This window comes from Rutidosis leptorrhynchoides, chromosome 1, assembly GCF_046630445.1.
Source record: "Rutidosis leptorrhynchoides isolate AG116_Rl617_1_P2 chromosome 1, CSIRO_AGI_Rlap_v1, whole genome shotgun sequence".
Lineage (NCBI taxonomy): Eukaryota > Viridiplantae > Streptophyta > Magnoliopsida > Asterales > Asteraceae > Rutidosis > Rutidosis leptorrhynchoides.
Genome location: NC_092333.1, coordinates 611,709,551 through 611,724,769, shown reverse-complemented (window position 1 = coordinate 611,724,769; position 15,219 = coordinate 611,709,551). Strand labels below are relative to the sequence as shown.

Here is a 15,219-nt window from a genome sequence, read left to right as displayed (position 1 = left end):
ACAACTAGACAAGTCGATCATGACCAATTTTTCCTTTTAGGCTGTGATATATTTTTTTTTACTAAATGATCCTGTGTTTTCTTTTCTTGATTGGGCTACGGTTCATGTTGGGCCAACTAAGGTTGTTGGATCAAGTCATAGTTGGGCCGTAATTATTTTATTAGTTGGGCCAAAAACTTGCTTTATTGGTTCTTGGGTTGAAACCTAATTGTAGAAATTATGATGATTATGGTACTATGATGATAAATGGTGATCGAGAATGATGATACGATCATGATATTACTACGATGATGGACGTAAATGACGATGATCATGATGTTAGATGATAGATAAATGACGATAATGAGGTTATAATGATTATGATAATCGTAATGAGTTACAATGGTGATGTACACGATGATGATTATGGTTAAGATTATGTCAATGATGATAGTGGTGTTGAAAGAGAACGTGATGATGTTAATGACGTTGTTAAACGATGACAGATGTTAGATGGATGTGGATTAGGTGATAATGATATTAGATTATGTTAATAATATGATGATGATGATGGAACATATGATGATACGGGTTATATAGATATGTTCAGTGAAATAAAACAGAAAGACAGATTAACTCAACTGGTTAGGATGTTATCGGGACATCGCGGGTTTAAACCCGGACTTGGGCATATTTTTTTTGATTACATCTTTGAGGTAGAATTCCTATTTACTTATTATTATTAATACTTTTATCATTATTATTATTATTATTATTATTATTATTATTATTATTATTATTATTATTATTATTATTATTATTATTATTATTATTATTATTATTATTATTGATATTATTATTATTACATCATTATTATGATTAAAAATAAATATTATTATCACTATTAATATTATTATCATTATTATTATTAATATCATTATCATGATTTATAAATATATATTATTATTATCATTATTTTGATTATCATTAATAATATTATTAATATTATGGTTATTATTACTATAATTATTTTTATTAATAAATATTGTTACTATCATTATTATTATAAGATAATACAACTTTTATTTATTAGTATTATTTTACCAAATAACAATTAGTTACATAAAACTATAATTAATACATATAACATATAATTAACAAGTATATCATTAATAAAATATATATTCATTCGATTTCAATTATATGTGCTAATATATATATATATAAACGATATAGGTTCGTGAATCCGAGGCCAACCCTGCATTGTTCAGTATCGTCGTATGCATATTTTTACTACAAAATATCGTATGGTGAGTTCATTTGCACCCTTTTACTCTTTACATTTTTGGGCTGAGAATACATGCAAATGCTTTATTAACTGTTTTACAATATTTATATGCGTGAGTTCATTTGATTCCCTTTTACTCTTTACATTTTTGGGACTGAGAATACATGCGCTACTTTTACAACTGCTTTATTAAATGCTTTTGAAATACATTTTGAACTGCAAATAAATGAAATGCTTTTATAAATGTTTGACGAGATAGACACAAGCAAAACATTCCTCGAATGAATTATGTGGACGTGATAATTGCCACCATTGAATTATGTGGACGTGATAATTGCCACATTTGATATGAATATTTTTCCCCTGATTATTATTGCTTGGTAACCTAAGAATTAGGGAACATCACTAATTTTGAGAATTAGTGCACGCCTAATTGACGCGAATTCTAAAGGTAGCTACCGGGTTTAACACACCCACCCAGAATGTTCACTAGACGGAAGGTCTAGTGGGCGTGGTGTTTAGTACTTCGAAGTTTATATGATTATTATACAGACGAGATGTTCTGTTTTGTGGATATTATTATGCACATTATATGTTAAGGTCGGTTACCAAGCCAAGCTATGAAAGCAAAGTAAATGTTATGTATCGAGAGAATGATTTTATACACAGGTTATGTGTATGTTATTTTGTGTATGAGATATGTGTACGGTTACTAAGATTTATGAAAGATGATTTCGTACACGAGAAAGGTGTACTGTATTTAAAAGATATCGAATGTACATTACAGGTGGGTATAGGATTCGGGCCCATTTGTACCATGCAGCATTTAAATCTTGTGGTCTATCAAAATAATGAATTTTGTTGTTTACGATAAACTTATGAACTCACCAACCTTTTGGTTGACACTTTAAAGCATGTTTATTCTCAGGTAAGAAAGAAATCTTCCGCTGTGCATTTGCTCATTTTAAAGACATTACTTGGAGTCGATCATCGCAATGGGACCAAATGTTGATGACTTCGTCCAGATGGTTTAGGACGGGGTATGACAGTCCTCAAACAACTCCGATTCATCAAAGTCTTGCGATAGTCGTACCGGGTCTCCTTGACTTTCATCAACAGGGTCAACATCCAGATTTTCTGCTTGAACTCTAGCAACCGGATCATTAGGTACCTTCTACTTTGGATGTTCTTTCAAGAAGAAAAAAATGCTTCCTTGGGAATAAAAACCACCCATGCAATCATTTTTCACTAATACACTCGTTTTTTGACAAAAATCCGAACCGCATAATCTAGTTCAGTGAATTTGTCTTCTTTCTTCAAAGACTTTATAATATGTTTTTTTCTCGAGGTTCATCCTCTTTAAACTTTGAGCGGAGTTTAATGTACTGGATGTGGGTTCTTACACAAAATACAGTTATTTTTAATGATTAAGTTCCGGCCTTCGATGACGGGAGTTTCACCCTAATTGTATGTGCATGTATATGGTGGGTTCGACAACTGAATTTTTGGGCTCCTTGTGATAGTTAGGGATGATCTTCGACTTCATCAAATTGTTAGATGTTCACACCATCAAGGGCATCAAGTTCATTTGATAATTTTCTCTGTACGGAGCGTAGATCGGGTTTTTGATGTGTCGGGTGAGTCTTGTATTTGGTTAGTTTAACCAATTTAATTAGGGATAATTATTTAAAAATGCATTGAACTTTCACCAAATTCATATTGTATGCATCCAACTTTCAAATATTTTATTGTATCCATTCAACTATTAAATCTCTACTATTGTATGCATTGAATTACTTATACCTCAGGTAGCAGGTCAATATGTAGAAAAAATTACATGGTTGATCCCTCAATTTAACGTTCGTTAATTTTTTCCGTTAAGTTCCATTCGAAATTCATTAAAAAAAAATTAAAACCCCATTTTATCATCATACTTCATCTCTTCTTCATTTCTTTTCCTGCAATAACAGTTCGTTCAAAAATTGCTATGAACGTTAAATCTTCAATTGATGAAATTAATCATGAAAATCAATTCCTCAAGCCTTCATAGTCAGCGATAAACACTTTTTGATGAGGATTCACAACTAAAACAACAATAAAATTTGGAAATCGAAGAAAAACACTAGCGACTTCTGCATATGGACTTTGAAGATCAAGGTTGAATTTTAGAGATTTTCAGATAACATAACCCGAATCAAAGTAGCTTGTAATCATCTTGTAAACACTCGAAACTGAATCATAACATCTAAAACTCAGCAATCTGCTCGAATTAAATTGTTGATCGAAGAACAATAAACTTTGACTTCTAGATCTAAAACAACTTTGGAGTTGTTAAATGAATCTGATGGTTGAAGAAGGTGCGTTTTAGCTTTGGGAACTCAGATCTTGATCTCCAAATTGTTGATATAACTTCAAAATCAAAAACACCTAAATCTGTTAATGATGATGAACAATTTATGAATCTGCTTCGTTCTAGTAGTGAAGATGAATGATGATGAAGTAGAAATCTGATTTGGATCTGTGATGTATGTTTTTGATGGATCTATGCTCGTAAACTCAGATCTGTTGGATTTATAAAAGTGAATTTGGGTGGAATTAATTAAGTGTATACAAATATAAATTACGATTTATAATGTTGAGTTAAAGAATTTACGGATAATTTACACTAATTCAATAATGATGAATGGATGAAGATTGATGAAGGTGACATGTTAAAGAAATTAGGGTAATAAGTTACATGAAGGACCAATGAAATTAGGGTTTATAAACATGAGGGACTAATGATGTAAATGTTTGAAAAGGTGACCTGAAAGGTTACCTGTTATAACAGGTTAAATGCATACAATAGTACAGATTTAAAAGTTGAATGCATACAATAGGAGATTTGAAAGTTGAATGCATACAATGAGAATTTAGTGAAAGTTCGATACATTTTCAAACAATTTTCCCATTTAGTTAGGGTATCTTTCTTATCTATACTATTAAAACTATTATGGCATCATTTAGTTAGGGTATCTTTCCCATTTAGTTAGGGTATCTTTCTTATCTATACTAAGTGAGTCAACGGCAAGCATCGATTTATTGGTGACTTTACCGCCACTTAGAGCCTAAATTAAACCCCAGGCATGATGTAAAACCCATGAAGATTTGATCTCACCATTTTCATGGCGTCTCGTTTGTATCGTTTTTTTTTTTTTTTTTTTTTTTTTTTTTTTTTTTTTTACTTTCTGGCCGGAGGTCCCTGGAAGCAATCTCTCTATCTGACGAATATAGAGAGAAAAGAATTTCTCTACTCTTGGGAGTGTTACACTCGGGGTGGAGAAATGATCGCTCTTTATTCTAGGATAGAGGAAGGATTGTCTACGATCAACCTCCCCCATACCCCACATTGGTGGGATTGGGTATTGTTGTTGTTGTTGTTGTTGTTAGTATTAAAAAAACCCACGTGTTAAAAGCTGCACCCTTAGATATGTTCCTTAATTCTAATCTTATCCATCTAAATAGATAATGGCGTCATTTAAGATTTTAATCGGCAGTTACAGAAACTAATTACTCCATTACCCTTACTACGAAATATTAAAAAAAAAAAAAAAAATCTTATCGAGTAACAGTTCAGCAACTCCTTGCTTCTTCTCTTCTACAAGTTTCCTGTGTGTGTACAGATATCTTCGAGGAATGCTACGGTTATCTTTCAAAGAAAAAGAAAATACTGCCTTTCTCATATCAAACCCAACAATGTCTGTAATTAGGGTTCCAAAGTAAGGAAAAATAACCAGATCAATTCAATTTGTTGGCAAGGCGAATCTCAAGGGTTAATCCAATATGAAATTTCAATCTTCACGATTGAAGATGAATTAGCGACTGGAGATGAATAACCTACTCAAATCCGTTGCACAATCAAAAAACGAGGTCTCAAATTTGTACAAATCATTCATTAAAGTGTCAACTTCAATCTTTATTTAGCTCTTATCCACAATCAAACATTTACATTCAATCTGATAGTATTTTTGGTTGAATTGGATCGATTTGTAGCAACGTTTTTTCAATTTCATACATAATTATAAATCATACTATTAATTTCATATTTCATATTCCTACAACATGAGTCGCAATCTCGATTTGAAGCAACTTAACAGTAAAATAACATGTTCGTGAATATTTATAATCGTCACTGACTTTGTTGCATTTACTGGTAAGAAAACTACTTGCTTTTTAATTAAAAATTTAAAATATATTACAATTTTAATACAACAACAACAACAATACCCAATCCCACCAATGTGGGGTATGGGATATTACAATTTTAATAGTATACTATATTATTATTTCTATTATTACCCGAAGGATCCTTTTTAGGATAACATCAAGAAGCTGGTCTCGAGATTGAAGGAAAAAAAATTCAAAGCCTTGATCTTGTATTCATGGAGTAGCGTTTCCGCTTCATGTTTTTATACTACCTGAATTGCAAGTAAGATGTTCATCTTCATGTTCTACATAGTTCAAGCTCAAATTTTTTTTGTATACATTAATACATTACATTTTTTATATAATTTTTTTCATCTTTGGTGTATCTTCTGTTATCCATTACTATGTTCATTTACTTGGTAGGCCAAAATGGGTGGGTAAGACATGTTGGAAAACTGGTCGATATGTTCATTTACTGGTGGGCCATAGGGCATAGGCCATGTATCAGGTTCCTATGTTTGTTCTTGATTGTGAGTTATTTTTCAAGGGTAAATATTATTCAGCGAATGATTAGAATGATATGTTTTCAATGAACTTGCAGTAGATAACAATGTCATTTCATATTCATTCTAAATTGGTCTCTAAACATGTGCTTGCATTTGCTGAACTATTTTACTATTATAAACTTGCGTGATTTTGACTAAGAAACCTACATACAGTTGGCGTAGCTGAATGATTTTGTAGTGGTTTTGTAAAAGATAGATGTGGTTTATGGTTGTGTGTTTGATCACTTAAATGGATGATCAATTTGCCAAACATAGAGTTAAAACACCCCTCTTTGTAAAGAGTTAATTATATTTCTATGTATCAACTAGGTTAACGGGCTTAATTTTAGATATTTCATCAACAAAGAAGGCTTTTTGAGTTTCATTGTTGATTTATCATCTATGAGACAACTCTAAAAAATAATGCATTATGTTGGTGGAACATAACCACTTCTTTTATCTTGTAGCTTTGTGGAACCCTTGAACAAATTAGTTTGGGTCAAAATGGGTTTGTGTCTATAAGATCATTGTTGCCCACATTACACCTTTATAAGTAAGCCCCAAGTCATAAATGGCAGAATACCTAACTAACTTCACCTAAAATTTTATTGTATATATCTAACTTTTGAAATTTCTATTGTACATTCAGGTTGCAGACTAAATGCATATACCTTTTAGTTTGAGAATTATTGGGATCTTTTAGAACAGAAGAAAATCCCAACATATGACAAGCAACCCCTTTCGGATGAAGCTACATTATGTATTGATTTCTGTGAAAACCAACTTGTGGAGCCTTACAATGATGTTCGAATCCATGTTTCTGCCACTTATGTTTGATTTAATTACATTCATGATCGTATGGGTTGGTGATTTACATGAGATTGGGTTAAGTAAAATTTCATGTTGATGCAGGAGCTATAACATCTTTATTGGTACCAACTGCTATTTTCGGTCTGTGGGTTATAGATACATATGGAGACTATATGGCATCGTTGTTGCTGGTTACCCAGGTTTCCAAGATGAGTCTGTACCCATGGTGCTTCTTTTTCCAGGTCAACCATCTATATATATACTCTCATATGTATTACTGCTATGCCATTTGGTTTTTAACTTAAATTGATCCTTTAGCTATCAAATTTACGTATAGTAACCAAATAAAGCTTGATTATACGTAAGTTAACGTTGCATTTGAATGACTTCGCCTCATATATTTGTTGATTTTTCAATGACTTTGGTGTAGCAAAAGGAATTCATGGTCGGAAGGTTAGACAGCCTATCCATGAGGAACTAATTCTTTTCATTTTTACTTCTAACTGCATATTCAAATTAACTATACGACTTGTTCGATCAAATCACAATTATTTTAGAATTCATGTAGTTGCTTTAGGTTTGATCAATTTTGAACTTATTTATTTATTTATGATTTCACTGCAGGGACCCTCATTTATTTGGGACCATGTTGGTGTCTTCATGATAATGAATTGCGTCTCTAATGAACATACATCTAGGCTGGTAATGCATATTTTATACGGAGTAGTTTCTTCAGTAGTTTGCTAGATAAAGTGTGTTGCCTCTTATATGTTTACCTCACTTTTATTTTTATAAGTAATGTAATACACTAAGTTAAATTTCAGGCAGGATTTAAAACCCATGGAAATTTGATTTTACCATTTTCATGGCGTCTCAATTTTATTTTTTATTTTATTTTATTTTTTAAAAAACTTTTTCCTACTTATTGGCCGGAGGTCCACTCGGAAGCAATCTCTCTATCCGTCGAATAGAGAGAGGGATGATTTTCTCTACTTTTGAGAGTGTTTTCACTTTAGGTGGAGAAATGACTTGACTTTATTCTCGTATAGGGGAATGATTGTCTACGTCTCACCTCCCTCACACACCACTTATGTGGTATTGAGTTTTGTCGTTGTTGTTGTACTACACTAAGTTATAAATAAAATACCACGCGAATTCTTGCACCTAATCTACATTTTATCAGTATATGTATATGTATATGTATATGTATATGTATATGTATATGTATATGTATATGTATATGTATATGTATATGTATTTGCCTTGGTTACATAATTTATATACCGAAAGATTTTTAATTTGTAGTGCAGCTTATACTTTAAAAAAATGACCAATAATATCAACACTATTCTGACTATAATCTACAACTCTCACATTTTTTGACGCATTAGAGGCGCTCATTAGTTATATAAGTACTTTGACCAAGATTCAGCTAAGGCTCACTCACTACTAAAAAATTCGCAAAATTATTATTGTTATTTAATGCGTGCTATAAAAGACTATAAGCAATTACGTGCACAAACATGGAATGTTCGTTTTTATTTCTCTACTATTCACTTTATTAGTATACTTGCTACGGATTCATTAAACTAATGTATTTTACTCCGTGTTACTTAATTATTTAATTTATTGTACAAGTGATTTTATAACATTAGTATTTATCTGTTTTTGTTTGGCAATGATTATTCATTTCAATTCATTTCTAATACCTCTCAAAATTGATTTCATGATATTTTATTTAAAAAACTCGCGAAATCGCGGGTTATAAACTAGTAGTATTTCAAACCAATAGTACTTGCCTAATTAACCAAATCCATTTTACTTCCGTACGACGTCGCACTGGAGACCATTCTACCGTATGTCCGTATATCCGCTTCTCACAAAGTACCGCATATCCGATTCACAGACACCTATATAAATCAATTTCCCCCAAATTCGTCGTCAATTTCACACACACAAAAACACATACCAAACCCTAGATTCTTAAATTCTCTGAAAATGGCGAGACCTGCAAGGCAATCAACAACCACAACAACAACAACGTTAACCCTAGAAAACACAGCTCCATCGCAACCCACAACCACCACCGTTACATTAACCCTAACTCCAAGGAAGAAAAAGGTGACGTGGAAAGAAGGGACGGTCGATAACGAGTTTCTTCAGAAAAAGAGCTCCAAAAAATGTTGTATATTTCATAAACAAAAACCATTTGATGAAGATTCTAGCGATGATGAAGATTGTCATGATCATGATCATAATGATCACGATTGTGGTGGATTGAAGAAGCATGCTGATGGTGCATCAACAAGCTAGGTTACTTTTGTGAAATTAGGGTTTTATTTGGGGGAAATGTGGTCTGTATGTATACGGAAATGAAAGCATGGGGTAATATAGAATTAGTAGTACTGGATCCGAATTTGATATGTGTGTTGTTTTGCCAATTGATTGATATTTGACATCTAAAGTATTAATAGTATCCCCCCCTAAATTGTTATATCTTATAAACTCATTACGTTTTTTTTTTATCAAGTGATTTGCTATTATTGTGCTTGCTGATCATGTTTTGATTTAGTACTGAATATGATATGATTGATATATGCTTTAACAATAACTTCAAAATTTCTGAAGCTTTTCTCAGTTATATTTGTATGCTTATTCATTCTGTTTCTGGTTAAGTATGTGATTTCGAACTTGTGATGATGTTAATCAGACTCAAAGAGCTGTATTGGTTCAGTTTATGTTGTTTGAATAGTTTTGGCATCAGGACGTTTAAAGTGTTTTACCATAGGTACAGTCTTACAGTTATGTGACTGGTTGTTGGTTTTCTTGACTCTTCATCATCAGGAACCTTTTGCACGAACTGATAAGCGAAGATTATGTTTAGATGCCTTGGTATTGATCGATGCATAGTTACTTTTTATATGGTTAGATAGTTTGATACTGCGTGGCGTTCTTTGTAGTGATTTTGTGTGTGTGGAGGTTGCATAAGGGGATGTTTGATATTTTTCTGTATACCATTTTCCCATGCTCAACGTGATAGGAGTTTGGTTCTTACACGCTATTCGTATTCATTATTTTGTCATCAACTATATTATGTGATCTTTAGGGTATTCGTCCTATGTACGGCGTTATCTGTTTTCACCTCCATCCAATTCTCATTGCATTCATGACCTGACTATATATGCCCAATCATCAAGTCATATGCTTTTTCAAAATCGAATTTGAGAATTAGTCATACACTTTGAGACTGTTTCGGACAATCAACGACTTCATTTGCAATTAGATTTACCGATTTAGAGCACAAACAAGAATAAAATATTTTGGTGTTTGTCCTATATAGTGTTTATTGAAAGTATAGAATGTGATTCTCTATTTTGCAGATTAATAGTTAACAGTTTATGTGTATGACCAATAGATTTCGCTTCATTTTTACTTAAAGTTATGGATTTTGCTAACGATAACCCTTAGGGCTGTGATTAGTGTGCTTTAAAGTATTGTACTGAGCGGTTATTTACTAACTTGAAAGCGACACCTTTTAAACTGTACAATTACAATTACTATATGCAGGTTATTGAAACAGCCCAATACACCAAATATTTGCTATATTGGTGCGGAGAATCTCCTTTTGATGTCTATGAGGCTTAATGCAATGTGGTAAACTACATGATAAGCAAGTGTTTGAGGTTGCTTAATAGTAATATGCATAGTGTGTCAATATAATCATTGCCAAAAGGATGTGCTAAACTCTATTAAATTTATAAACCTAACATGTAGTCATAGACGCGATCGCATTGTTCTGATTATAACGTTGTTCTGATTGAAACGTTGAAGTAACGATTGACGTGTGAACTGAAACAAAAGATGACAAGTACATATATTTTCTGTTAATGGTAAGAATATCCAACTTATTTGTCTACTAATCGGCAGTTGTTCCTTTTAGCTAAGTTACGCAAGGAGTCTCAAACATAGACCATATAAATATACTTAAGAATTTCATCTTCATTGTGCACTGTGACTAGTTATCTGACATTTTTATATGTGTTGCATTAGTTTTACAAGAGTGTGCTTTTATATATACTAGTGAAATGACCCGTGTAACCACGGATTTATTTAAACGAAACAGTTTAATGATATGTTTTAGGTATTAACTGAACGTAAATGCTAAAGTCGTTTAGTTTAATGACCCGTGGAACCACAGAGTCCGACTAAGAAACTCGTCAGCTGAACATTTCATCAAACATCTAAAATGCATATTAAACAAATAAACAATCCACATCCAATCATAAGAGATAATATTGTTAAAAAGATTTAATAATAATAATTAATTAATTAATTAATTAGATTTAATTTTAATTCAAAGTTATTTAGATTAATGACATTATCCACCATGCTTAAAAAAATTTTCTTTTATTTTTTGATTTTTTTAACAAATGAATTAGCCTAATAATGACATCGTTATTATAGAATTTTAATAGAAACTACAGATGCATCTGTTGTAGAGCTGATGCTCCTCCCAAAATGGGAACTTCCTTGGACAATTGTTATAATTTCCAATAACAAGCAAAACTAGCATGTAAAGTCAATAATAGTATACATACATATATATATATATATATATATATATATATATATATATATATATATATATATATATATATATATATATATATATATATATATATATATATATATATATAACTATGGCGTAAATGCGATATAAAAGCAAATTTTAACCAAATACTGCAACTTTTGTACAAGGGCATGACACATATATGGTATATACAAATAAACATATATTGATATCAGTTTGACAGTTACATATGCAAACATAATCTGCATTCTTTCAAGTTTTCCCATTTTGCCTTACATAATCATTTTGCCTTGCTAGTGTTACAGAAAGCAATTCACCTGATAACTATTTGTTTTAGTTTACACAAGAAATTAAAGTGATATATCTCACCTCTATTGAATCAACCATTTTGGCGACCACAACTCCAATCACCTTTTACACAAAAACATCATGGTATATACAAGTATATATGCAGTACGACAGATATACAACGCTACCAACCAATCAAATCACAACAATCGCTCACTCTACACGTCAAACTTCATAGTTAGGAACAAAAATACTCGCATTCTAGTATGGTGGCTGCAGTTTCAAGTAGCAGCTATTTCCTCAGTGAGTCTTGAATTAAGAAGTTGGTTATCATTCAAATCAGAGCCAAAAATGAAGCATTGCCTGCACATAAATGACAATATGCTTATTACCAATGCAGATAAAAAAATATAGTGCATACAAACAATGATTTAGGGATGTAGACTGAAAGTGGCGATTTTGACTTACTTATCTCTAAATAAGGCGATTTGTGCTATGTTTGTCTGTTAAACTAAGCTGAAAGATGTAACTAAAGAAGAAAATAAATTAATGGGCCGAACAGGTCAAACAAGTTGAAAGCCATCCATGGTGTATTCAAATGCATTTAAAATATATTAGTACTAAACAACTTTATTCAAAAGGAAAGGTAACTTTTGTAGAAACATATATTATCTTAACATATTTGGCACATCATACATTTATAATTTGCCAAGGAAAGCATGCATTTGCTGATCAACCCAACCCAACCCAACCCAACCCAACCAGACCCATTTTGACCCCCCACCAAAAGATACCAGTTTTGACCTGTAACTGAATCCCCACCCATTTTTCTACCACTAAGATGATGTTATTATACCTCTGTAAGCTGAAGCATGGGTAAGTCAAAATCCGGAGTCGATTTCTTGCTTTCCGTTTTTCCATTTCTAATCTCGGATTGTATACAATCTAATTTCTCATTAATCTTGTTTAACAATCTCATTATATCTTCCCTTTCTGTATTACTAACTTCTTGTGAAATTACATCTTGACCCTCACCTTGTGTTATCTCTGTCGTTATATTCGCTAATTGAGATGACCCTTGAGATTCCACAACATCAGTCGAAGCACGATCAATTTCCATGCGACAATCAACAACAATATTATCTCTAGGCAAGAACATTTTCATGTCGTTTTGTTTCAAAGTCATAACATCTGTTGACAAATTTACTAACTTTTCAACCTTATTTTCAAATCCCACGACCGATTTCCCATTAAGTTTCGATTGCTTTTCACGGGTCACAATATTTTCATTAGTCTCCGGGACTTCAAATACATCGAGCACATTCAAAGAACATGCATCTGAATTTATCTCCTCATCAACCAACTTTTTTGAGCTTTTTGCTTGATCCGATTCATTAAGTTGAGAAAGCGCGTCCGACGATCTTGAAGATCTACCCTTTAAACTCGGGTATTGATCTCCTGCTATTTCTTCAACTATTTTATCCAACTTTCGAAGCTGATCCCAATACGAACTGATAGAACCATCCATTTGTTTATCCGATTCAATACTTTGTTGACTTTCATCCAACTTTTCACTTTCAGATTCTGGACTTACAGACCGATTTCTTTCAAGATTACCTCGTTTCAAATACGCCATTTTTATTAATTTTGGCGGAGCCGAATTTCTCCTAGAAAGATTCTCTGGGCTTGTTTCAGTAACCGAAGTTTCATTCAACTGCAATAAATTTTCGGGAAATTTTATCGCGTTTGATCCAACTTCTTCAAGACCTAAACTTGATAATCTGTATCTATAGGCTTGAACTTGGTAATCCAAATTAGCAATCTCAATTTCTTTTTGGTAAATCAAATCTTCAAATATTTCCATAGACTCTTCAGCATGATACATTTTCTCCTCTGACAATCTCTTGTATTGTTCGGACTCCATTTTTACTGCAGCTTTTTCTCCTTGAAGACGCAGTATCATCGCTAATGCTTCACTAGCCGCAGTTGCAGATGATTCTCGTTCAACTTCCAATTCGTTGTAAAGTTTTTGCAAAAGTTGTTGTTGAGCAAAAAGTGCTTCTTTTAAAGATGCATTTGATGATGATTCTACTGCTATATTCGAATCTTTATTGTTTTCAGTCATGGTTGGTGCTGAAGTTCCATCATCAAAATATAAAGTCAGAAATCGGAAACTATTCAAGATGAGTTATCTTCAAATTTTACACAATTGAAGCCTCATATTCAATAGCCATCAACAACTAAGTAACATTCATATTCATCGAATGCTCCAAATTATCCAGCAATTAAAAAAGTTTCAGGCTATTTTGCCCCAAAGTTGAAAGCATGATCATTGAACATATATAGTAGATACTAGATACAAACATGAATATGGATTAACTTTTAAACCAAATCAAATAATCATATAATATAAAAAAAAAAAAAGAAAAGAAAACTTTCATGTATAAATAACATCAAGACTTCAATATATATTACCAAAAGGATTATTCAAAATAACCATACCCAAACTTATTCTTTTAGTATTAACACATACAGTATATGATTGAAAGATTTGAGCCCTGTTTTTAAAGATTCAACTTGAAAGTACTTTGAATTCCAACCTCATATTAGACCAAGTTTACAAACATAATTACTTTAACCAACTAAAAAAAGATGACTTATGAACAAAAGCATAAATAATTTCACAGAGGCATTTATACAAACAATTAGTATGCATTGAAATAGTTTACCTGTGTTCATACGCCAAGCGACAACATCCAAATGTAAAATACACGCAACACCTAATCGATCACAAACTCATAGCGACTCATCAACTAAATCACAATAATCCAAAACGACAATTCATTCTTTAGATGATGAATTGCAGGACGAATTATAGCTACCCACATAACAAGATTCAGATTAAACCTAGTAAAGATTGAATCTTTCAACCAAATGAAACTTAACCCAAAAGAAGAGAAAACTGATTTTAGTAAAATAAAGAAAGTGAATCAAAATCGATGATGGTTGTTGCAACTGTTAACTGTTTTGTCGTTTTAGCAAGAATACAAACGGATCGATTTTTTGGGGTTTAGAAGGAGTAAAGGGGTATTTCAGTTTTTGTTGGTTTTGGTCTGAAAAGCGTAACCATACACATTGGTTCAAATCAATTATTAACCAATTAATAAGCTTTACAATTCTTATTTATTGTTGGTGTAACTTTATTTACTTTTTTGAAAATATAATTTATTAAATTAATTAAGTTGTAAACCAATTTTGATTTACACATCCCTAAATCTAAATAGATTAGGTAAATAATCAAATATTCCGGAGTATTCATTACATTAACATCTTGGCCACAAAATATTTTAGACCTTAAAATTCAATTAAACAATTTATTATTAAAATAGAAAATATTAGACACATGGGGTCACATAATTGAAAAGGCGGTACAAAAAATGAAATTTATGATTTAAAAGGTCGTTGGATCCCCCCATTTCCCGGCCAGTCCGCTTAAATCATCATGTTTTTTTCTTACTTTTATATTTTATTGT

General features: G+C 31.9%; 2 protein-coding genes across 4 annotated transcripts; one reads left to right on the top strand and one right to left on the bottom strand.

The window, feature by feature from the left end:
- The first annotated feature begins 4,882 nt into the window (after positions 1-4,882).
- On the top strand, positions 4,883-7,617 carry LOC139884958 (uncharacterized). Of its 3 annotated transcripts, XM_071868927.1 has the most exons (6): positions 4,883-5,176; positions 5,624-5,735; positions 6,647-6,801; positions 6,910-7,049; positions 7,238-7,260; positions 7,432-7,617. In XM_071868927.1, exons 3-6 carry the CDS (start codon positions 6,722-6,724, stop codon positions 7,552-7,554), a joined length of 366 nt encoding a protein of 121 aa, XP_071725028.1. In that variant the 5' UTR covers positions 4,883-5,176; positions 5,624-5,735; positions 6,647-6,721; the 3' UTR covers positions 7,555-7,617. The 3 variants fall into 3 exon arrangements, 2 of the variants coding, with proteins under 2 accessions (XP_071725028.1, XP_071725020.1); XM_071868919.1 differs by lacking the exon at positions 4,883-5,176 and having other exon boundaries at positions 5,566-5,735; XR_011771953.1 differs by lacking the exons at positions 4,883-5,176; positions 7,238-7,260 and having other exon boundaries at positions 5,566-5,735; positions 6,647-7,049.
- Positions 7,618-11,748: 4,131 nt separating this feature from the next.
- LOC139884947 (uncharacterized) lies at positions 11,749-14,802 on the bottom strand. The gene is made up of 3 exons (XM_071868911.1): positions 14,416-14,802; positions 12,543-13,819; positions 11,749-12,049 (listed from the first exon to the last, which is right to left on the bottom strand). Exons 1-3 carry the CDS (start codon positions 14,423-14,425, stop codon positions 12,026-12,028), a joined length of 1,311 nt encoding a protein of 436 aa, XP_071725012.1. The 5' UTR covers positions 14,426-14,802; the 3' UTR covers positions 11,749-12,025.
- Positions 14,803-15,219: the final 417 nt, after the last annotated feature.